A 23,420-nucleotide genomic window follows, 5' to 3' on the forward strand; every position below is an offset into this window, starting at 1 on the left:
AAAGGGTTGCAGAAAGACGAGATTCCTTTGAGGTCGTGGTTGTATGCAAAGCCTTGCATCAAAACAAAGCAGAATCATTCATTTACACACACCCCTCAAGTAGATGTCACCTCATGAGAAGTTCTTCCCAGCCCTACCTGGGGAGTTTAACCTGGGACCTGACAAATGCAGGACAGACACTCTACCACTGAGCCACAGCCTCTCCCCCATGGATGGCATATGGAGTCTAGCAGGTCACTGGCTCAACCCTGGAGTCGCCATTTTGCATTGGACTTCGCTTGATGGGCTTCGAAGTCCAGTAAAAGACCAAATAGATCTGACAAGCATGAGGTCTGTCCGCCCCACGCCAAAAGAAATGAACAGAATAATTGCTCGGTTGATCAGATAACAGTCCATCTTATTCTGAATCCCTTTTCCATATCCGCCAACATTTCTCTGATGAAAACAGGGACACCCCAACCTTTCTCTGATGAAAATGTGGGCATCCCAACATTTCTCCAATGAAAATAAGGACATCCTATGGGAAAGCACAACGTAAATCCGGGACTGTAAATAAGGACACAGAGCCAGTGTGGTGTAGTGGTTAAGAGTGGTAGACTCGTAATCTGGTGAACCAGGTTCGCTTCCCCGTTCCTCCACATGCAGCTGCTGGGTGACCTTGGGCTAGTCACACTTCTCTGAAGTCTCTCAGCCCCACTCACCTCACAGAGTGTTTGTTGTGGAGGAGGAAGGGAAAGGAGAATGTTAGCTGCTTTGAGACTCCTTCGGGTAGTGATAAAGCTGGATATCTAATCCAAACTCTTCTTCTTCACTTGGAGGGTCCAACATGAGGTAGCCTCTGAAGGCTCACATGCAGACTGTAACCATTTGTCTCCAATGGCCCCTAAATATGGAGCCATTTTATTAGCGTTATCAGTATTATTTAGTGTGGTAATCTGCGCTTTTGAGGAAGTATACGATATCAGCTTTGGAAAGAGAACCAGGGGAACAAAGAAGGAATGTTCTCGTGGGTTTGAAAAACTGAACGGGTACCTCCAGACTTTCAGTATTTTGCCAGAGAAATTCAAGTGCATACCGGGAAATTGAGGTTTGTGCAATTTTTGTGGATTAAAGCTGTCTGCTGTTGTAGCGCAACAAATCTTTTTTTTTTTTAAAAAAGAAACCTCCTTTTTGTGGTCAGGGAAGTGATAGGCAAATGCATTGAACAGTGTGGAATAAGCAAATGATTAATAGGAAGATGTATAAACACCCTACTAGCAGATTACGAGGAAGGCTTTTTGTGGTGTAACCTCCCTGTAAACAAATCAGAAGGAATGCTCAATAAGGACAGGATATCATCTTACATCCACATAAACTTTGTGGAACCCAGTCAGGATGAATAATCAATAAGCAGTGTGGTGTAGAGCTGTGTAGTACAGTGGTTAGAGAATTGGACTAGGACCTGAGAGACCAGGGTTCCAATCCCCACAACCAGAAAGCTCACTGCATGGCCCTGGGCCAGTCACAATTTTGTAGGCCACCCCACCTGGCAGGGTTGTTGTGACAACAAAAGAGGGGGGAAATCATGAACACAGACTTGAGCTCCTTGGAGGGAAGGTGGGATACAAATGTAATCATTATAAAAATAATCAATAAGCAGGTCATTTGAAGGAGCCCAAAGCACACGGAGAGTTTATGGTTAGCAAAGCTGTTGCTGCTTGGTAGGCTTCACACGTTACGGTTCGCAAACAAAAGGGGGAAATTGCCACGAGCTTCCCCATAGTTTCCATGTGATATGGTGCCCTGAATTCTTGATCTGGGTGATCAAGCCGCTAGGCCTTAAAATTACAGATCCACCTCATAGCGCCAAGATAAACATTTATCTACCAGACCTGATGCCAAACAGTCGTTTTGGAACTACCAGACGGTGCTCTTAAGCAATGAAGAGTTTCTTTATTATCAAGGCTTCCCCCTCCCCCCAACTCCCCCTGCTCCAAACTGAAACAGGGTAAAACTTAGCTAAAGTCGGTCATCTAAGTGTCCCCACCTTTACCCCCTGTTTCTCGTATCTCAAAAAGCGCAAGACATGATTCAGCTGCGTTTCCTTTTGATCTCTAAAACAGCTGGCATACGGAGTCTATGACTAGGGGTTATTTTTGGTGGAGTGAAGTCACCTTAATTGCAAGCACCTTTCTGTAGAATTGGATCAGGCTTAGCCACAATGCCCGGCAAAAGCTTTGATATTTCAAGGGTGCGCCATGCTTGCTGCTGCTTCTCCCTCCCTCCCCCCCTGCCCCCCTCCCTGGCTGCAGCTGCATATTATAAGAACCACATTCACTGGAGCCTTCTTCTTCACTCAGCTGTTGTCTTCTTCAAAGGGATTTTTCTGTTTTGTTTTAGGAAAGTGTTGCCATTAGCAGACAGCCTTAAAAACCTTTGATCATTGTGAAGGAATTTCACCCCCCCCCCCAGCGTCGATGACTTCATTGTATTATTATCTTTTTCGTGCATTTCCACCGGCTCCCCACCTCCCCACGTTGCACGCATACAGAATTGTTCTTAGGTTCTTAGCTCTCAGTTAAGTATCAGACAAGCTACACAAAAATTGCATTTTTTTGGGGGGGGGGAACATATTAGACATATATGCATGCGTATATATCACCGTAAATGCTGATAAATGCTACCTTCTTTCATGTGGTTCAACTTTAAACTCAATCGCCCTGCAGGCAAAAGATGAGAGCAGATGAACAAATTCTTGCGACGGACGGGCTGTCGGAGGAAAGTTTGATGTTGAGTCAAGGCAGGAACTAGTTTGTCAATAATAAATCATTAGCAGGTGTCTCAGAGAGGGAAAAGGTTGAATGAGGGTCTTTAATAAGGATGGTGTTTTGTTTTTTTTAGGTTACAGTATTACTATCTCTGGCCTCAAGGATTAATGTTTCAGCATTCGCCAGCATAGGACAAAAGCGAATGCTTGTTCATGGACAAAAGAGACTGGTAGTCATTGGAGAGAGGTTGGTAGAGATTAGCTAACAAGACCAGAGGAATAAAGGCTATTTTAGGCCATTTAATATTTTAGGCCATTTAATGTTTTCATTTTGGTTGGAGAACTGCACCGCAAAATTCAGATAAGTACGAATTTGTCTGTGTTTCTGTTCCCACCTTGCTTCAGAAAGTTCAGATTTCATAGAACCAGCTTTAAATGCAAAATGAATTGAATCCCTGACCCCCACCCCACCCAAAATACCAAACTTGCAGTCTTGGGCACATTTTTGTGTGTATTGCCGATGCAGTGGACAACAACATTTCTCCTTTGGAACTCTTTTAGGTAGTAAAATAATCCGGGGGGGGGGGGGGAATCACTTCTTGTGCTCCGAGACTTCAATGTAGAAGCAAATGGAATTTAAATGGAACAGGGACATACATTTACAGAAGGCTCAGATGGGCTTTACCGTCCGGACAGCAAACATTTGTTGGCAGGGATAAAGAGGTAGCCTCACGTTGTCCTCATGTGGATACTTTTCTCATTATCTTCAAGGCCCTTACGTAAAATTCATTATATGCTGCTGAATTCTTTATTAAAAACACACACATGGGTCACAATTCTGCCAATCCAATATATGGGGCAAAGGAATAGGAATGACGTGTGAATGCTTATATACAAAGCCACTTGCTATTTAGGATCAGGGGATATCCCTTCACTCGTGACGTTTGCTGGATGACCTTGGGCCAGTCGCTCACTCTCAGCCTAGTCTACCTCACAGGGGTGTTGGGGGGGGGGTAAACTGGGAAAGCCCCATGCCTGTTGCCTTTAGCTGCTTATGAAGAAAAACAATTTATTTTAAATATCAATAAGATGCCTCTTATTGGACGAGATGGTTGGACAGTGTTCTCGAAGCTACGAACATGAGTTTGACCAAACTGCGGGAGGCAGTGCAAGACAGGAGTGCCTGGCGTGCTATGGTCCATGGGGTCACGAAGAGTCGGACACGACTAAACGACTAAACAACAACAACAAGATGCCTCTTGGGGCAAACCCTCGCATCCTGCTCAGTACAATCACTGAAAAGAAATACGTTGTTAAACTGTTAAACTTTCCTTTATTGATTGCTGGAGTTAAAGGCCTAACAACCCCAGTTGGAACTAAACCACCCTTTCACACCTTATTCCCGTTCTACCTTTGGCCCTCTTGAATAAATACGTATTATGATGGTTGCATAGTTTTGGCAGCTCACAAACGTAAATGCTTGGAGAGTACCCAGACAGTCCCCATGTTTTCAGAGATCACACCCAAACTTTTTTCAAAGAGAGCCAGATTTGATGAAGTGAACATGCGTGAGGGCCGACCAAAGTTGTTGAGCTTTTTTTACCCCAGGACATATACTGCCACAGGAGCCAGATTAAACCGAGCAGCAGGCCGGATTAGGCCCCCTGGCTCAGCAGCAACCCTGCAACGCACACACTCGCCACACACAAAAGACACACACATGCAACCCTAGAGGGTGGGATGCTCACCTGGGGGGCTGCCGTAGGTGTGTGAACGGTCTCGGCGTGCACAACAGAGGTGTGTTAGCTTGGACAAACAATAGAAATGAGATGCCTCGCCACTTCAAAACTCCAGAAGCTTTGATCTTTGCGCAGCAACAGCTTGTGATCTTGAAAAGGTCAGAGCCATATATTTAGATTAAACTGTACTTGCAGCATGTGGTTGACAGGTGAAAAAGAAGGAGGGGGAACAGCCTGCTTTTGAAAGGTACACCCACCAGCTGCACCTCACCCTGTTCCTAAGGGTCTGTACACACACGGCCATAAAAGTTCACCCTCTGCTTTTCACAGACGCTTTTTTTTTTTTTTGGTCAGTGTCATCTGCATGCTGTTGGCCTATCGTTATTTTGGTTTTTCCAAAGCATTCTGACGTGTCTCTTGCCTTGTGTGGAAGCTGAGAGCCCCTTCCAAGGGAACCTCGTATTGGTGAGGGATTTACGAGTTTGTTGGGCTATACTTGTGCAGTCATTCCCCCTCCCTCCCCACCTCTGTGCAGATTAATTTGAAAGACGCTGCAGCCATTGGGTGTGCTGGACTCCCTCGGAGATGATCAAGTTGGTCTTTTAAAGTAATTTCCCCTATGCATATTAGTGTGATGATAACTTCCATCCTTGGAGAACCACATAGGGCATAAGAAACCTGCTTTCTGCTCAAGGGTAATATCTCTCTCGAGGGGGGCACCACTTTTTCTCTCCCCCCACCCCGCACGAGACTGTCTGGAGACAGATCACTTTTGCCACAGATATGATGTGATAATTTCCCATCACACCATCCATTTCAGCTTTCCACCCCAACTCCATTTTCTACTCCTCGCCAGAAGTCTGAATTGATCGCTTTCAGAGAGCTTTCCCAAATCTTCCCATTGCTCCCTCTGTATTGGCTTGTTGCAGAATTTTCCCACTCTTGTCATTAGGGTTGCCAGACTCAATAGAGGACAGGACTTCTGTGCCTTTAATTGCCCTGCTCTCTTTTGAGTCTGGAAACCTTAAAGAGAAACCAGCAGACCCTTTGCTTGACAGGGCCGGTGCTAGGGTTTTTTTGCGCCCTAGGCAAGATCACCTTCTGGTGCCCCCCCCTGCCTTCCTGCTCGGTGATTGGCCAAGGAGGCACGTGAGGGGAGGAGCCTGGAGTGTGGAGCGTGTCCTCCACTGCCCCGAAGGCCGCTCACTCTTTTTTCCTTTCCTTTTTTAAAACCCGTCTGCCTAACAACTGGGTGTGCGCGTGCTCAGGTTCCCCCGTCTGCTTCGATTGATTGGTTTGAGCACACACACACACCCTGATTTCTGGCTCCATCGTGCGGCGCCCCCTGCAGGGCATTGCAGGAAAGCGCTTCTGCAGCAGCAAGCAGCAGCAGGAGTGAAAGCGGCGGTGGCAGAGAGAGCGTTTGCGAGTGGGGAGACACACCAGCGCCCCCTCCATTTTGGCGCCCTAGGCAACTGCCTAGTTCGCCTTAATGGCCCTGCTTGGAAATTAAACAAAGGGTCTGCTGGTTTCTCTTTAAGGTTTCCAGACTCAAAAGAGAGCAGGGCAATCTATTGAGTCTGGCAACCCTACTTGTCATCTTTCTCTCCCACCTGGACTTTCCCCACTTGCATGAAATTAGGCTAAGAGTGGCATGAAATCAGGTGCAGGTTCGCCAACCCTCACGGAGTGGGTGTTGGGAAACAGAGTAAGATCAAGACAGAGGAACTCACCTATTTACAGGTGCTGAGACTGCTTATGAGACCCATGTCCCTCTTAAGAGAGCTGCAGTGTATAGGGTGATTTAACAACCAACCCCTTTCTTGCCAGGGAACTCTGGCAATCATAGATCAGTGTGGAGGCTATTCCGGTGCATCTGGATGGCACTGTAAACAAAACATTCCCTTCTCATTTTGCCCTCTCCTCGGCTTCCTTCTTTCCTGAGCTCAGAAAATCTGACCTTTAAAAACTCAGTGGAGTGAGAACACACAGGTGTAGATCACAGAATCTGATTTGATCCCGGAATGTCCTGATTTTCCTTAGCCCATCCCTATTTTCATCGGAGAAATGTTGGAGGGTAAGATCACAGGCCAACTGAGAAGGGAGGTAGGAAGCAACAGGAGCCTGGGAACTGGTGATGGCAAACAATGGGTCCGTGTCCCAGGTGCCGGCTCCAGGGAGCCGAGGCTGCTTGGGCCCCCTCAATCTTTTTTATTGAGTAACATCTACAAAACAAAAACATGTGCATGTCGAGCTGCAACTAAATGCATGCCATGCAGTTTAGCCTCCAAACCCTCATAAGCAGGTTACATCGCAAGGCCCCGTGAAAGTGTCTCGCTTCTTCGCTAATATATTATTAAATCTATCGTAAGTGGCTCCATTTTCTCTCTTGCCTGAGCCACCACAATGCAAGCACATTGTCATAGCTGCCAAGTTATCCTTTTTTTAAAGGGATTTTCCATTATGCTGAATAGGCTTCCTCGCGAGAAAAGGGAAAACTTGGCAGCTATGCACATTGTTGACCCTCTGGAGCATAAAGATGGGTTTTGGAGCAACTCATCTTGCACCCTGAGCTGGAAAAGGTGGAGGAGATGCACTCAGATGCCACCCCTTTGAGTCCATCATTCCAGATAGCTTGAGCCATAGCTGCCAAGTTTTCCCTTTTCTCGCGAGGAAGCCTATTCAGCATAAGGGAAAATCCCTTTAAAAAAGGGATAACTTGGCAGCTATGGCTTGAGCAAGGGCTTCAGCAAGAGCTCAAGTGGAGTGCAAAACCTTCATTACTGTGTTGATTTCCCCCCTGCAAGCCGAGACAGCACCAGGTCACTAACGTGCTCCAGAGAGCCCAATGTTGACCTTTGCCCTGGCATCTCGGTGTCGAGTTGCGATGTGCGTTAACTCAATTCAGTGGCAGTCGCTACACAGGCTGGGTGGTGAAATGCGGCTGCTTTAACCCTTGTCGCACCCGGCAGCAGGAAGAGATCTGATCCTGGCTCATCAATAAGACACCGAGCACGGCAGCTTGCACTTATGGGGTGGGAATCAACAGGTCTCCTGAGATGGGGTGTGCCCAGGAAGAGCTCAAAGTCGGGGCTAGAGTACCCTCCAACATTCCTCGGATAAAAACAGGGGGCATTTAGGGTATGGGATTGCAACAGCAGAAAGGCTGCGACGGACCCTTTTAAGTTGCTGTTTCCGTATGGGGAAGGGGCTGGGGCGACATCTCCCAGCATCCCTGTTGCCAAAATGAAAGCAATTAACATCTGGAAGAGACCTTCCCACGCTGCAGAAATAGACATTCATATCATAATTTTTCTGCGGAGGATGCTGGGTTATGTAGCCCCATGCCATTGCCTCTGACATTTCCCAGAGGTTGCTCAGCAATTGCCGTGCTAGCTGCCCAGCAGATGCATTGCTGCTGCCTGTTTGCACCACCCCTCTCTCTCCAGCTAAGCAGCACTGGTGCATTTGCACCACCCCGCCTCTCTTCCTCATCTCCCTTCCAGTAAGCAACAGCGGCTCACTGCTTCAGCACTACCACCACCCCCAGTGAACCTGGCACCGTCTAGGTCCAGATCAGCCCCCAACCAGCTGATAGGGCAGATAGCAGCCGCAGTACAAACCATCTGCTGCAGTTAAGTTCTCGAGCTCCTCCTGAGCGCCTCATCTCATCACAGGCTGTTTGGCAACCTGATGCTCAGTCATGTGAGAGATGGAGTATCCTGCCTTTCAAGGCACTTAAGCCCAGCGCTTGGCTTCAAGGGCAGGAGCGGCGGCCGCAGGGTTCACATTGCATGGCCGGCGACGAGAGAGGCAGAGGGTTAATCCTGCAGCTGGAGCAGGAAAAGGGGGGGGCAGAGGAGAAACCAGTGACCCTGGTAATGGCAAAGTGTCAGCTGAGGTCCTCTGATGAGACCAGAGAGGACAGAAAATTTAGGAACAATATAAATAAGGCCTCTGGGAGATGTAAACAGCTGCCTGCTTTTCTGCACTGCAGATTTCCCGTCCTCGTTTCCAAACGCCCATCTCTTTAACTCAAAAGTGTCCTCGTCAAGCTTTTCTTCCTCCACATGCCCCAGATAAATGGAAGCAATAGTGTTTTGCCTTGTTTTCCTATTTAATAAGGGCATCCTAACAAATAAAGTGAATTCAGTCTTCTTTTGCCCCAGGAGATAGTGGCCAAACTAGATCTGGGGTTTGGCCAGCATTCCCAGGTTCAGTTAAAGGGCTGCTAGACAAAGAAGAGATCTTCAAATCTCAGGTGCAGTGATTTCAGCAAGCCAGGAGGAGTGTGTGGCCATTCCCTAAGTTAACTTAGAGCACAATCCTGAGGATTTGGCAGCAGAGGGACCTGTCAATTAGTCAGATTAATTTGCCAAAAGCCATTCATCGTCACACACACAAAAGATACAGTTAAGTTGCGGCACATTTTAGCAGAAGTAGTCCCAGAACACTGGACCCCATGTTTATTTCTACCGGTATTTTATTTTTTTAACAAAAATTATACACCACTTGATTGTAATAAAACATCGAAGCAGTTTACAAAAAACAAACAAACAAAAAAAAACCACACTGTTAAAATTATCAACGGAAGACAGTTAAAAATAGGTATTTTCAAATGTGTGTGTGTTTGTTTGTTTTTTTTAAAAAAACCAGTTAAAATCAGCAATGAACTAAAAACAGACTGAAACCCATGTAACTTCTACATGATTGGATCAGCTTGCCTAAACAAAAAAGTTTTTAAGCAAGTACTGGAAAGAGAATAGCAAAGGCACTGGCTTGGTGTCAAAGGGCAGGGAGTTCCACAGTGTAGCTGCTGCTAAAAGATTGATTTCGTACAACTGTGGAACGATTATTATGTGCAAAGTGGTCACAAGCTGTTAAGGGATTTGCATACTAACAGCCAACCAAAGATGATTCAGTTCCGGTAACATTAGACCAGCCCTTCGCAACTTGAGATCCACTGTCAAGCATGAGACCTTTCATCTCAAAGTTGTGGGTTTGAGCCCCACGTTGGGTGAAAGATTTCTGCATTACAGGGGGCTGGACTAGAATGCTCCACGTGGTCCCTTCCACCTCTGTGTGTCATGTCCTGGAGGTGTTTATAGCCCTTCCAGGTCAGTGGGAGCCAATGGGAAGCTTGGGTTGGCAATGTCAATTTGAAGCCTAGGAATCCTTTAGCTTTCAGGGGATAGTCCAACCCTGTAGGAGAGAGATCGCCACACAAGACAGCAACCTACAAGAATGATACCTTTCTGCTTCTAATGCTGGCAGCCCCTGACGTCCTCCAGGCTATAAATGCAGCCTGAAACCCATGTGATGTGGCAGCTCAGCTCGGTTGTCTTTCCTTGTTAGCTTCTCCCTGTATGGAGATGATACACCGTTAGTGGGCAGTGCCTGGTATGCTGGGTCACAATGTTTTGCAGGCCCAATGACCAGGATAAAATCCGAACAAACAACTTCCAATGTAGCCAGGGCCGGCCCTACGGCCAGGCTGGGTGGCGCAGGGCACCACGGCGCCGGCCCGCCAGGAGGGCGCCGCGAGCTGCTCCCACCCGCTGGCTGGCCGGTCCGCCGGTTCGCCGCGCAGCTGCACCCACGGCAACCGTGCTGTGCCTGCCCGCCCGCTGCGCAGCGGCGCCCGCCCACCCACCCACCCACCGCGCTGGGAAACGGGGCGGGGGGGCGCCGGAGGGATCCGTTGCTCCACGGCGCCGGGGCGCTTAAGACGGCCCTGAATGTAGCGTAGTGGTTAGTGTGTTGGGCCAGAACCTGGGAAACTTCTGCTTGACGTTGGGCCTGTCACAATCTCTCAGCCTAATCTACTTCGCAGGGTTGTTGTGAGGATAAAACAAAGAAGAAGTATGCCACCTTGAGCTCCTTGGAGGCCAGGGTTCAAATCCTTGCTCCACCACGAAGCTTGGGCCAATCACTGCTTCTCAGCCTAACCTACCTCACAGGGTTGTTGTGGGGAAAGGGGGAAACCGAAAGCTCCATGGAGAAAGGATATAAATGCAATGAAATAAAAGATGAGCATTAAATGGAATAAACGAAACAAACAAATAAGAATACTTATATGCTGCTCTTAATCATTACTTCCCTGCCACTGAGTAATACTCACATTTAAGTGTCCAAACTGGAGCAGCCTTGCTGTGAGTTTGATCACAATGGCCAAGGATGCCGAGAGCATGGCAAGACTGGAGCAAGCGTCTAGTACCTGCAGCGCCAGGTGGTACCACTCGTAGCCCGCAGGGTCCTTGCACAGGGAAGAATACTTGCCATAAGGAAAGGGCAAAAGGACAGCATAACCGAGGTAGTTCGTACCCGAAACTCCAGCAAAAGAGTAGTAGCAATAAGGTCCAAGAAGGAGGGATGCAAAGGCGATGGCACCTTGAACCGGAGAGCTGATGATGTTCAAGATGCCAAAGGTGAAAGCGGCTTCCCACTGGAATGGAAACAGAAGCATCTTGTCATATCTGGCTAATGGCAGAGATATATTACGTGCTTTAGACTGAGGAATGGTGTGAATCTGCCCTAACCTTTCCCCCCTACAAACCCAGACTCCTTTGTAGCAATCTTACTGCGATCCTAGAACAGTATAATGCTGCAAACCATCTCTCTTAGACTGTGTACGGACTATACTTTTAAGGCACATTTGAATCCTGACAAGACAGAAGTACTGTTTGTGGGGGACAGGAGGCGGGCGGGTGTGGAGGACTCCCTGGTCCTGAATGGGGTAACTGTGCCCCTGAAAGACCAGGTACGCAGCCTGGGAGTCAGTTTAGACTCACAGCTGTCCATGGAGGCACAGGTCAACTCTGTGTCCAAGGCAGCTGTTTATCAGCTCCATCTGGAACGCAGGCTGAGTCCCTACCTGCCCACTGACTGTCTCTCCAGAGTGGTGCATGCTCTAGTTATCTCCCGCTTGGACTACTGCAGTGCGCTCTACGTGGGGCTACCTTTGAAGGTGACCCGGAAGCTAGACTGGTGACTGGGAGCGGCTGCCGAGACCACATAACACCGGTCCTGAAAGACCTACATTGGCTCCCAGTACGTTTCCAAGCACAATTCAAAGTGTTGGTGTTGACCTTTAAAGCCCTAAACGGCCTCGGTCCGGTATACCTGAAGGAGCGTCTCCACCCCCATCGTTCTGCCCGGATACTGAGGTCCAGCTCCGAGGGCCTTCTGGCGGTTCCCTCACTACGAGAAGCCAAGTTACAGGGAACCATGCAGAGGGCCTTCTCGGTAGTGGCACCCACCCTGTGGAATGCCCTCCCACTAGAGGTCAAAGAGAACAACAATTACCAGACCTTTAGAAGGCATCTCAAGGCAGCCCTGTTTAGGGAAGCTTTTAATGTTTGATGGATTTCTGTATTTTAGAATTTTTGTTTTGTTGGAAGCCGCCCAGAGTGGCTGGGGGAACCCGGCCAGATGGGCGGGGTATAAATAATAAATTATTATTATTATTATTATTATTATTATTATTATTATTATTATTATTATTATTATTATTATCACAATGCTGGCTGCCCTCAAAGAAGTCTGGGCACTGCGGTTTACCCCCTCACAATTCCCAGAAATCCTTAGCAAACTCTAGAGCCTAGAATTCTTTGAAGGAGAAAAATTTGCTTCGTATGTGCTTTAAAGTTATGGTGTGTACACAACCTTCTTTATTGACTCCTCTAACTTAACCAGGGTCTCAGAGGAAGTCTGCCCCAGCTCTGCTTCCTGAAGGCAGTTTATAGTTTATTTTAAAAAAAGGATACTAAAAAGCCTTTATGACAGCAATACTAATTAAAGCAAATCAGTAAACATTAACAATAAATGGCAGGGGAGGGTAGCACTGCAAAACAACAACATATGCATTGTTTATGGGGCATTTGTTGGGGGTAAAGTAAGGTATAACCTCTTTCTTCAAAACAACAACCACCTTTTGTTATGGCAGAACAAGAGATGTACCTAAACCTGCAAAAAACCCATAAGGATCATTTTGCGAGGATGGGGTTATTATTTATGCACTTTCCATATATCAAGGAAACTGAAAAATAATTTTTTTAAAAATAAGAAGGTTCCACTAGTTTGATGGATTTTATTGGTTCTAACAACATTCCCTTCTTTCAAGTCAGGAAATATCTCTGGATCCTGCTCAGTCTTGTAAATCTGGTAGAATGTTTTAAAGTGTGCCTGCTTTAAACCCTGTATTCTTTATCTGATCTGTAGCTTAAGGCTACAGCTGTGTGCCTTTTCTTCCTCTCGAGAGCCTATGCCTGGATTAACTCTGCCTGCCTGCTGCCTAAAATGTGGCACTGTATAGAATAACCACATAAATTTACCAGGTATCTCTGGGTCCATTGTTTCTCAGCCAGAGCAATGAGTACACCTGCAATAACAGCCTGTAGACAGACAGAGGGGAAAACATATGGTTACACATAATAAAGTTAGTAATGTTAATAGGCCTTTGTTCTCTCCAAAGGACTTTGCAAAACAGACTCCTTAAAAAAAATCACAAATCCACTATATGTAGCATGCAAAGACAGAAGCTGATGAAAAATAATTCATTCTATTTTTAAGAAAGCCCTTCTATAGGCTACTACTATAGGACAGATAGATCCTGTTTAAGGGAGTAAATCCTATGCACACAAAGCTGGCATAAAGGATAGCTCAGTTGGCAAAGCATGAGACTCTTAATTTCAGGGTCGTGGGTTTGAGCCCCATGTTGGGCAAAGGTTTCCTGCATTCCCAGATTTTGCGATGCAGTTCTCCAGCCAAATAATGTTTACAGAAATGCATTTACTAGTGGATAATGTGCATGAAAGTGAACATGCTAGTGAAAATTGCATACGAAAAATGCATGACGTTAGGAGAAATTGCTTGCAAAAAATGCGTAGGTTTGTTTAAACTGAGTACAAAAATATGTTTAGGAAAAGAAATTTGCACCAAAATGGTTGAAGAATCTTTGCGAACATTTTTTCTTAAAGCAAGCAAACCCTGAATTGCTGGAAAAATGCAGAGAACAGAGTTTCAGATTGGAAAAATGAGAAACTGAAAATTGACTGATTCCCACCCCCGCCGCCACCACCCCGCCCCTGCAGCCCAAGCCTTTGGATGAAGTTCCCCAACAGTTTCAAGCAGTTTCCTCTTTCAAGAAGCTTTTTAAGCTGAGATCTTCCCAGACTGCATCTGTATTGGAATCGTATTAAATATGCTTTAAAAACAATTTAACTGTAGTATTGCTTGCTGCTTGCCCTCTCCCCCTGAGCTCTCTTGGGATGCAGGGCAGGATATAAATTTAATAAATAAAGCATGCAAGGGCAATACAGACCCCTGTGGAACTCCATAACACACAGTGTGGAGCACAACTTCCCCAGCCCTTCCCTCTGAGAACAGAAGTTTGAAGAGAGTTCTTAAGCAAAAGGAGCCTGAAATTGAGGTCTTGGCACCATGTACTAGTGTAGAGAGTTCCCAGGAACGAAAGCAGAAACATCTGGAGAAACTGTGCTGGCTGGGGCTGATGGATGCTGTAGTCCAAAACATCTGGAGGGCGCCAGGTTGGGGAAGGCTAATCTGGAGTTGTGGGGAACGGTTGGCAAAATTCATCAGGCAGAAAGAAAGGAAGAAAGGTTGCACAGGGTCCAAGAGGGGTTCTAGCCAGAACAAATAACACAGCAACACTGGGACGAGTCAATGTAGGAGGCAAGAGTGGCCAAACCTCTTTTCCCATCTGCTTTTTCCAAGCGAGACTCCCTCAATTTACACATGTGGTGGAGGGAACAGGGAGAAACAGAGCCAGGAGGGATTAGTTCATCCTCAGAAGTGGGCCAACTCCAGCCGGGGAGTTTCAACTGTTACATGATCAATTTCAACTTTGCTGCAAATGTGCTGCCCAGCAACCTTGTTTTCTATCCCAAACTTTGCAAAACTGCGCACTTGTTTACGGATAATGTTGTTGCTTTTTCTCCCCTCGAGCCCTAACATTTTGTTTTCATCTCTAAACACAAAGGGAGAGGAGGGATCCAAGACTGCTTCAAAGCCCTTAACGGTGTCCTAGTTGCCCTCAGCAAAAATGGCTTGTGCGAAAGAAGCCAGTTTGGTTCTTGTGGCTGGCTGTGCAATGGATTGCCCTGATCCTGCACTTCCTGTCGCAACAACCGGCTGCACAACCATGGAGCTCTTGCATACGATGTCATATTGTACAGCCGCGATTCTTTCCCGTATGCTTGCGCAGTCAGAGAACATTCAGTCCAGGCCAAAGGCTTCCAAAATAACATCCTATATAATAAAGTCCAAGTTGTCCCTGCGTCCAAGCTGTCCCGTGTGTCCCTGGGTCACTGCGCATGTCCCCCAGAGACACAGGGATTGGACGGAGGGACAACGGCCAACCGCCGCTCCGCCAACTGCCGCTCCGAAGCCCAGTCTCATGCTGGAGGTGCGCGGTGAGGCAGCGGGGGAAAGAAGCGCCCCTCCGGCAGCTTTGCTGCGCACCGCCGGCATGGGACTGCGCTTCCTCGGCGAACACAAGCAGGTAGACAGCCCGCCTGCTTGCCTTCCCCGAGGAAGCCGAAGCGGCAGCGGGCGCCGAGGGAAGCCAGCTTTGGCTTGGCGGCGGCGGGAAGAAGGGAAGGAATTCCTCCCCTTTTTCCCGCCGCCACTAAGCCAGTCCCCGAGCCGAAGTGCGGCGCGGCGGGGGCTTTTCGCCGTTTGCCTTCCCGGAGCGAAGGGGGAGGCAAACGGCGAAAAGCACCCGCCGCGCCGCACTTTGGCTCGGGGACTGGCTTGGCGAGCGCGGCGAGGCGGCGGGGGGGGGAGGAGAAGCGCTCCCCCCCGCCGCCTCACCAAGCAGCGCTGACATGGGACGGGGCTTCGGAGACCTTCTCCGAAGCCCCGTCTCATGCGGGAGGTGCGCGGCGAGGAGGCGGGGGGGAGAAGCGCTCCTCCCCCCCGCCGCCTCGGCACGCAGCGCCGGCATGAGACGGGGCTTCGGAGACCTCTGAAGCTCCGTCCCATGCCGGCGCTGCACAGAGCAGCGTTCTAGCGCCCATTTTTAAACGGGCTGAATTCCACTAGTAGAAGTATAGTCCAGAGGTTGGCGATTGGGTGGGATATTTCAAATCGATATGGAAAATTCAGGGGAGATGTCTGTAGCTATGTGCATTCACCCTCTCTCACATAGGAGCCAAATTATGGGGGGGGCGAGCTCCCATTGCCCCCAAGAAAATATTTGAGGGGGCCAGCCCCCCCCAAGGTTCATGGACATAGCCATTCAAATTGTATGTGCCTCATCTTGTGATAGAGGCCTATCAATGGCTACCAGCCATGTAGATTACACTCGGCAAGGATTTCTTTCACCCATTCTAGAAATTCCAGAACCTTAAAAGGTTCCAGATTATATGTCAGCAACGAGGCTGATCAGCAGCAACATTACTAACCTTTCCCAGTCATACAGCTATATAAATTTAGATATAATTCAGTTCTGCCTACCAAAGCTCCGCTCCAGATGGGAGAAGCAATGCGAACGCTCCATCCAGCAAACCACGGTTTATAGGACAGAACAGGGAAGAAGGCAATAATTCCAGAGACGATGCTTAGAATCCCAAAGGAAATCAGCATTCTTCCAGTCACCACAAAAAGGCAGCCTGCGTTCATTATGAGCTTCTCGCTCTCTGCTTGCACCAAGGTTTTGCAATAGGAGCCTGGGCACACCAAGCGTCTTGGAGACGGTAGTCACGATACTTTCTCGTTGTTTGCTTCCTTTAATGAAACACACCCAAGGCATTGAAAAAGATTCGGACAGCAAAGCCTCTTAGTACACCCTATAAAGAATATGATCCATCCCTTGCGCACAACTTTGTGTCTGGGGGTGGGGTGGGGATTCCCACAGAGAGTGTAGCAAACCCTCCAAGTGTCCCTATTTTCCAGGGACAGTCCCGGATTTACAGAAGCCGCTCCGGTTTCTGATTTGTTCCCGGAATATCCCGCTTTTCTTTAGGGCGTCCCTATTTTCATCAGAGAAATGTTGGAGGGTTTAGAGTTATGTAACACACACACACACACACCTGAGCCAAGGAGATAAGTAACTATACAACTTTTGGAAGACATCTGAAGGCAGCCCTGTATAGGGAAGTTTTTTTAATGTTTAATGTTTTAAACATTATATGTTGGAAGCCAACCAGAGTGGCTGGGCATCCCAATCAGATGGGTTGTTGTTGTTGTTGTTGTTGTTGTTGTTGTTGTTGTTGTTGTTGTATATAGAACCTGTGCTTTTTTTCTAAAAAAATATTTAGGGTTACTCCCATTTTCCTACTCATATTGAAATGTTGTTGTTGTTTAGTCGTTTAGTCGTGCCCGGCTCTTCGTGATCCCATGGACCATAGCACGCCAGGCACTCCTGTCTTGCACTGCCTCCCGCAGTTTGGTCAAACTCATGTTCGTAGCTTCGAGAACACCGTCCAACCATCTTGTCCTCTGTCGTCCCCTTCTCCTAGTGCCCTCAATCTTTCCCAACATCGGGGTCTTTTCCAAAGATTCTTCTCTTCTCATGAGTTGGCCAAAGTATTGGAGCCTCAGCTTCATGATCTGTCCTTCCAGTGAGCACTCAGGGCTGATTTCCTTCAGAATGGACAGGTTTGATCTTCTTGCAGTCCATGGGACTCTCGAGAGTCTCCTCCAGCACCATAATTCAAAAGCATCAATTCTTCGGCGATCAGCCTTCTTTATGCTCCAGCTCTCACTTCCATACATCACTACTGGGAAAACCATAGCTTTAACTATACGGAACTTTAAATATTGAAATACTGCCCCTCAATGAGGCCAAACTTAGATTCACAAAATGTTTAGGGGTATGCGTCCCCCTGCATCCCCCCAGAAAAAAAGAACTGAATAGGACGCCCCTATTTTCTTTGGAGAAATGTTGGAGGATATGGTGTTGTCCCCTTCCACTGACCCTCAGCCAGGATGTTTTTGCTGCCAGATAATTCAGTGAAAGTGTGGCTTCTCTTTGCCCTTCACAGAGTATTCAATGCCACGCTCCCCTTCCAGGTTATCCATGCACACAGGGATCTGGAGGCAAGGAAGCTGCTGAATTCATCCATGTGGGGTTAAGTTGAGTACCGAAAAGCTTCTCCACACACGAGGTGTGGAAAACCCTCACAATCACGGCAAGGGCCACGCTCATTGTGGCATGTTTGGCATTAACATATGCATACTTGAGGTCTGCTGGGAAATAGAAATAGGGGTGTGTTTAGGAGTACTCCCTATAGGGACCCCCCCATGGGCAGCTCAAGGTGGGTCTAGAAGTACAACAGCAAGGACCATCTAGTCTGTAACTTGGGGGTAATTCTGCTATTGGTTTGGCTGACAGCAGGCTATTGGCATGAGATTCTGGTCAGTTGGGAATTAGCTGTCAGTGAGGAAGACAGTTGAGATTTAACAGCTGGAGGATTTGCGGTGGGGGGGGGGAGTGGTTCTGAACTAGTTTTCTTCCTGTGTAGCCCTGACCTAAGAAAGAAAAAACTTTTGGTTTATTCCTCCGCATGTTATATGCTGTTTTTGTTCAGTTTACCTCAGTGAAGTATTATCAGTTTCTTTTCTCCCCGCACCCCACCTACTTTATCCCAGTCACTCTGCTAATACCTAGATGGGTTGCATTCGAAGTGTTTTTTTGTAAAATCTGGTTTTGTTTTCAAACTGCAACTGCAACCCCCCCCCCCAAAAAACCCCACGTCATTTAGGTGATGATTAAAAAGATCCTCAGGCAGCAGAGCACCATCAGAAATACTATCATTCCAGCTTGGCTCAAATAAGGGTTAACAAAAATCCCAAATGGAAATGGAAATCGTAACATTAATAGAATCAGGATGTTTGGACCATGTGTTCAGTCTTGAGTTACAAATAATTTAAGATTATTAGTGAAAAGCAATGAACTTAAGACACAATCATCCTTAACTTGGCTGATTTATTGTGTAAACCTTTTTGCCCATTTTCCCATGAGGAGTGACCACTTCCTGGTGTACACAGAGTTATTGACACTCTGGCTGAGTCACAGCCATTGTTTCCAATTATGCTCTGCGGAGCTAAGATGAAAAACCAACATCCTATGTATCCAAATAAGCCAATAATACTGACTGACAGAAAAGCAGGGAAATGAAAGTATGTTCTCAGCTTGAGCTAGCACTCGCTTGTCGTTATTAAATATAAAAGCTTGGTTAAGGGAGCCTCAGAGAGAATGTTGCTTTCTCGTGTTTTATGTTTACCGTCGGCTGTCTCTGCTCAATACATGAAGCATTCTTCTTTGGGCCTTAGAGATGTGAAAGCCAGGGGGCAGAATGGGGGGGACGGGACATATTTTTCCATGGCTTCAAAATTTCCAGAAGTGTTGCATCTCTATTTGGGCCAACATCAAAATTCATCTAGAGCAGCTTTCCCTGGCATGGCACTCGCCAGATGTTTTGGACTACAGTTCCCATCAGCCTCAGCCAGCACGAGAAACAGAGAACAAGGCTTCTGTAAACATCTCATTGCTGCAAAGCGGAGAATTATGGCAGGCGCCGCAGCAGAGATAAGCTGTAGTTCCTGAAATTCTCTCTCAAGAGCCCCGTCTGCCTGCGGTTCTGCTCAGAAGCTCTAGGGCTTGGGCTTGGCCTGGATTCAAGTAAGCCGGAGCTTACTTGAAATGTGGGTCTTGTGTTGGGAAAACGCTCCACCGCCCCTGCTTTTGAGAAGGAGCAGGCTAGTGTCATCCCCTGGGCCAGCCTGCAGAAGGGATGCAGACCCTCCAGGTGTAGCTGGACTACAAATCCCATCATCCTTGCTTTCTGGCCACGCTACCTGGAGCGGACAGGTTGGAACAGTGATGGGGGCCGGAAGGGGTTGCTCTCTGAGGGCTCAGGTTCAGTTCTTGGGTTAAAAGTATCTCAAGGCTTAAGGAATCTGTGTTGCTGGACTGTTAACTCCCATGCGTCGGCCCATGATGGGAGCTGTAGTCCTACAAACTTCTGGAAGGCACCACAGTTCAAGAAGGATACTGATAAGCTGGAACGTGTCCAGAAGAGGGCAACCAAAATGGTCAAAGGCCTGGAAACGATGCCTTATGAGGAACGGCTTAGGGAGCTGGGTATGTTTAGCCTGGAGAAGAGAAGGTTAAGGGGTGATATGATAGCCATGTTCAAATATATAAAAGGATGTCATATAGAGGAGGGAGAAAGGTTGTTTTCTGCTGCTCCAGAGAAGCGGACACGGAGCAACGGATTCAAACTACAAGAAAGAAGATTCCACCTAAACATTAGGAAGAACTTCCTGACAGTAAGAGCTGTTCGGCAGTGGAATTTGCTACCAAGGAGTGTGGTGGAGTCTCCTTCTTTGGAGGTCTTTAAGCAGAGGCTTGACAGCCATCTGTCAGGAATGCTTTGATGGTGTTTCCTGCTTGGCAGGGGGTTGGACTGGATGGCCCTTGGGGTCTCTTCCAACCCTATGATTCTATGATTCTATTCTAAGGCCACAGGTCCCTCTCGCATGCCTGTGGTAGATCCTAATTTACAGATCTCTTGTTCTGCTTCTGACAACATAAGAGCCCAGTTAGATCAGCCCAAAGGCCTAGCAACTCCAGCCATGTGTTGCTCCCTTCCATAGGCCTATGCTCCGTGAATTTGTCCAACGATGGGAATTATAGTTCCAAAACATTTAGAGGGCCACAGAATGCATGCCCCTGGTCTACTGGGATTTTATCTCCCAATGCTTCACGCACCGCATATATTTAAAGCGCATACCTCCCCACCCCAAGAATCCTGGGAGCTGTAGTTTGCCCCTCACAAAGCTACAATTCCCAGCACCCTTAACAAACTACAGTTCCCAGGATTCTTGGGGGGGAAGTCATTTGCTTTGATTGTGTGCTTTAACTGTTCAATGGCGCCCACAACATGAAGATTTCTATGCAAATGTTGGGTAGTCTAGCTTTCTTCCTACATTATTAGTTGTTTCTTCTCACCATAGCATATCAAAACCCACAAATATAGCTTTGTCCTTGTCAGTCAAATGGGTGGTGCAAAAGTCCTGGTCTTAATTAAACGACACTTAGCAAGCCCCTGCCGTTTCCGGCAATGTTCACGCACTCGTGCACTCGCAAAAGCGCGTTTTGTCCTCTTCAGACTTAATCATAAATTCTCCTCTCTTCAATTGGTAAAGCGATCCATGCGGAAAATGATAACTTTAGCGACTCTGTTAGAAGCAGATCTTTTACACAAGACTGCACACACGCTCATCTAGGCAGGCCAGAGACTCAAGAGGCCACAACCCCTTTGAAAGATGCAGAAATGTCACATGCAGATTGGAAATGTAATTTCATGCCTTCACTGGGGAGGTAAGCAGGAGAGAAGATCCGGTCACATAGTATGACTTTGCACGTCTGTTATGTACTAAGCTGAATCCTAGAACAATAGGATCCAAAATGCAGCAGTCTGATTGGTTCGCAGGAGCCACCCAATCCAGCTCCAGGTGGAAGTGAATCCGCAACCTGATTGGCCTACAGGAGCAGCCAGTCAGGCTGCTGGCAGAAGTGAATCCGCAACCTGATTGGCCTGCAGGAGCAGCCAATCAGGCTGCTGGCAAAAGTGAATCTGCAACCTGATTGGCCTACAGGTGCAGCCCTGAAGTAGCCAATCACACAAGGCCCATTGTGTAAATAATGTATATAAGCAGACGTTTCGGGAAAAGAGCCATTCTTCTCTTCTTCTCCTTTGCTACCATAAGCTGAATAAAGAGCATGAAATTCACTCTCGACTCCAAGTATATTTTGACGTCCCATATAGCCTGACCACTAGTCATCCATGCGCTGGCAGCCTCCAGGCTGGACGACTGCAATGCACTGTGTGTGGGGCTGCCCTTGAGGCTGGCCCAGAAGCTGCAGCTACTGCAATATGTGGCAGCTTAACTGCTCACTGGGCCAGGATATCACCACTATGTTTACTGCCTCTGAAACAATTGCACTGGCTGCTAATTAGCTCTTGGGCTAAGTTCAAGGTAATGGTTTTGGTGTAAAGAAAGTGATACAACTGGGGATCAGGAGCCTGAAATATCATTTCACCCATAATGTAGCCAGCTGATCACTGTATATTGCAGGTGAGACCTTCTTGCAGATACAGTGATACCTTGGTTCTCAAATTTAATCCGTTCCGGAAGTCTGTTCCAAAACCAAAGCATTCCAAAACCAAGGCACGCTTTCCCATAGAAAGTAATGCAAAAAAGGATTAATCCATTCCAGACTTTTAAAAAACAAGTCCTAAAATAGCAATTTAACATAATTTTACTATCTAATGAGACCACAAATCAATGTATTGTACTTTTAAAATAAATAAGACAGTGTTGTAGATGATATTTTTTTTAAAAAAAATCCTTACCTGCACTGATGATAGTAATTGTTTGGATGGGGGGCTTTTAACACACACAATCATTCAGTAGCTGACTGGGTTCCAGCCTCAAAAACAAAAACACAAAATAAATAGCAAAAACAAAAGCGCCAAACTTAATCCGTTCCGGAAGTGCATTTGACTTCCGAAATGTTCGAAAACCAAGGCACAGCTTCCGATTCTTGCAGGCATCCCAGAAACAGTAGCCGACAGCCACATCGGACGTTCAGCTTTCGAAAACTTACTTCTGGGTTTTCGACGTTTGGGAACCAAGGTGTTTGAGAACCAAGGTACCACTGTACCATATTATCAAGGGATCCACTCACCGATAGCTGAGTTGGTTAGAGCGTGGTACTCATAATGCCAAGGCTACAGATTCAATCCCTGTAATGGACCGCGGCATATTCTTGCATTGTAGGGGGTTGGACTGGATGAGCCTAAGGGTGTCTTCCAATTATATGATTCTGCGCAATATTCAAGTGTTATGGCACCTAGATGCAATTCCCCCCAATGTCTTTTCATTGTTTTGTTTTAATTGTTTTGCGATTTGTGTGTTTGCCTCTCTGGGCTCCTTTTGGGAGAAGGAGTGGGATACAAATTTTTAATACTGTACCTAATATCATTCACTTTTGAGTGACAGCTGATCCACAGTTATTTGGTGTACCTTTGTGGGCATTTGACTTGGTAATGTATCAGTTATTGTATCACAACCCGTTATAGAATATGCAGGTATGTCATTTCAATCACTGTATTTTATTGTAATGGATTTTATTTTATATTATTGCCAGCTGGCGAAGAACATTTATTGAAACAGTCTATTATCCTGAAAGGACTGTGCTGTTGCTGTTGCTGTTGCTGTTGCTGTGTTTGGAGCACCTACCATCATTCTTCTGTGTTGCTGTGCTTATAGCACCATCTCGCTCCAGCTCACTCTTGGCAAAAATCTGTATAGGATATTAACTTTGGAAGGCGTTTAGCCTCAATATTCAGTGATTCTTTACGGTCAGATACTAATCTGATCATTTCTTTTCATAGAATATCTACTTGACTCATATTAGTTTGTGACTCCATGTACGGTACATATTGTATGTTTTCTGATTGTGAATTAAAAAACAGTTCAATAGTGTCATATAAATATTGTTAGCCTACTGTTAGCCTATGTGTTGCTTTGTGTTTGTCAGAGTAATCTTTGTATTGGCAGTGAGGATTCAACCGGGCTTCCTCCTGCCGGGATGATTCTCTCCTTCTGTGTTCCCCTTCTAGTTTCAGTCATCAGAGGGCTGAGCTCCGTTCCCAGACACCTGGAGACTTTCATACAGGGAGCTGGCAAGGATTTAGCCCTTGCTTTGCTCTGAAACACACCTTGCCTCCAGTGGAGGTTACAGCAACCAGGGACATCAATAGAGATGAGAGATCGCAGATACCTACTGCACGAGGGTTTTTTAAATGAGAAAAAAATAACTTGTACTAGTATCTGGTGGCTGCAGCTGTTGCCCCCAGTTGGATCAGTATGGTTACTGAATTGAGTTAGTCTGGGAA

The 23,420-nt window shown here is 46.9% G+C and overlaps 1 protein-coding gene across 1 annotated transcript; it reads right to left on the reverse strand.

Annotated features, from left to right (window-relative positions):
• Positions 1-3,852: 3,852 nt before the first annotated feature.
• TMEM212 (transmembrane protein 212) lies at positions 3,853-16,153 on the reverse strand. The gene is made up of 4 exons (XM_035133807.2): positions 15,964-16,153; positions 12,819-12,878; positions 10,607-10,930; positions 3,853-9,847 (listed from the first exon to the last, which is right to left on the reverse strand). Exons 1-4 carry the CDS (start codon positions 16,126-16,128, stop codon positions 9,815-9,817), a joined length of 582 nt encoding a protein of 193 aa, XP_034989698.2. The 5' UTR covers positions 16,129-16,153; the 3' UTR covers positions 3,853-9,814.
• Between the last annotated feature and the right edge of the window lie 7,267 nt (positions 16,154-23,420).

The sequence above is a fragment of the Zootoca vivipara genome, chromosome 5 (assembly GCF_963506605.1).
Source record: "Zootoca vivipara chromosome 5, rZooViv1.1, whole genome shotgun sequence".
Classification (NCBI taxonomy): Eukaryota; Metazoa; Chordata; class Lepidosauria; order Squamata; family Lacertidae; genus Zootoca; species Zootoca vivipara.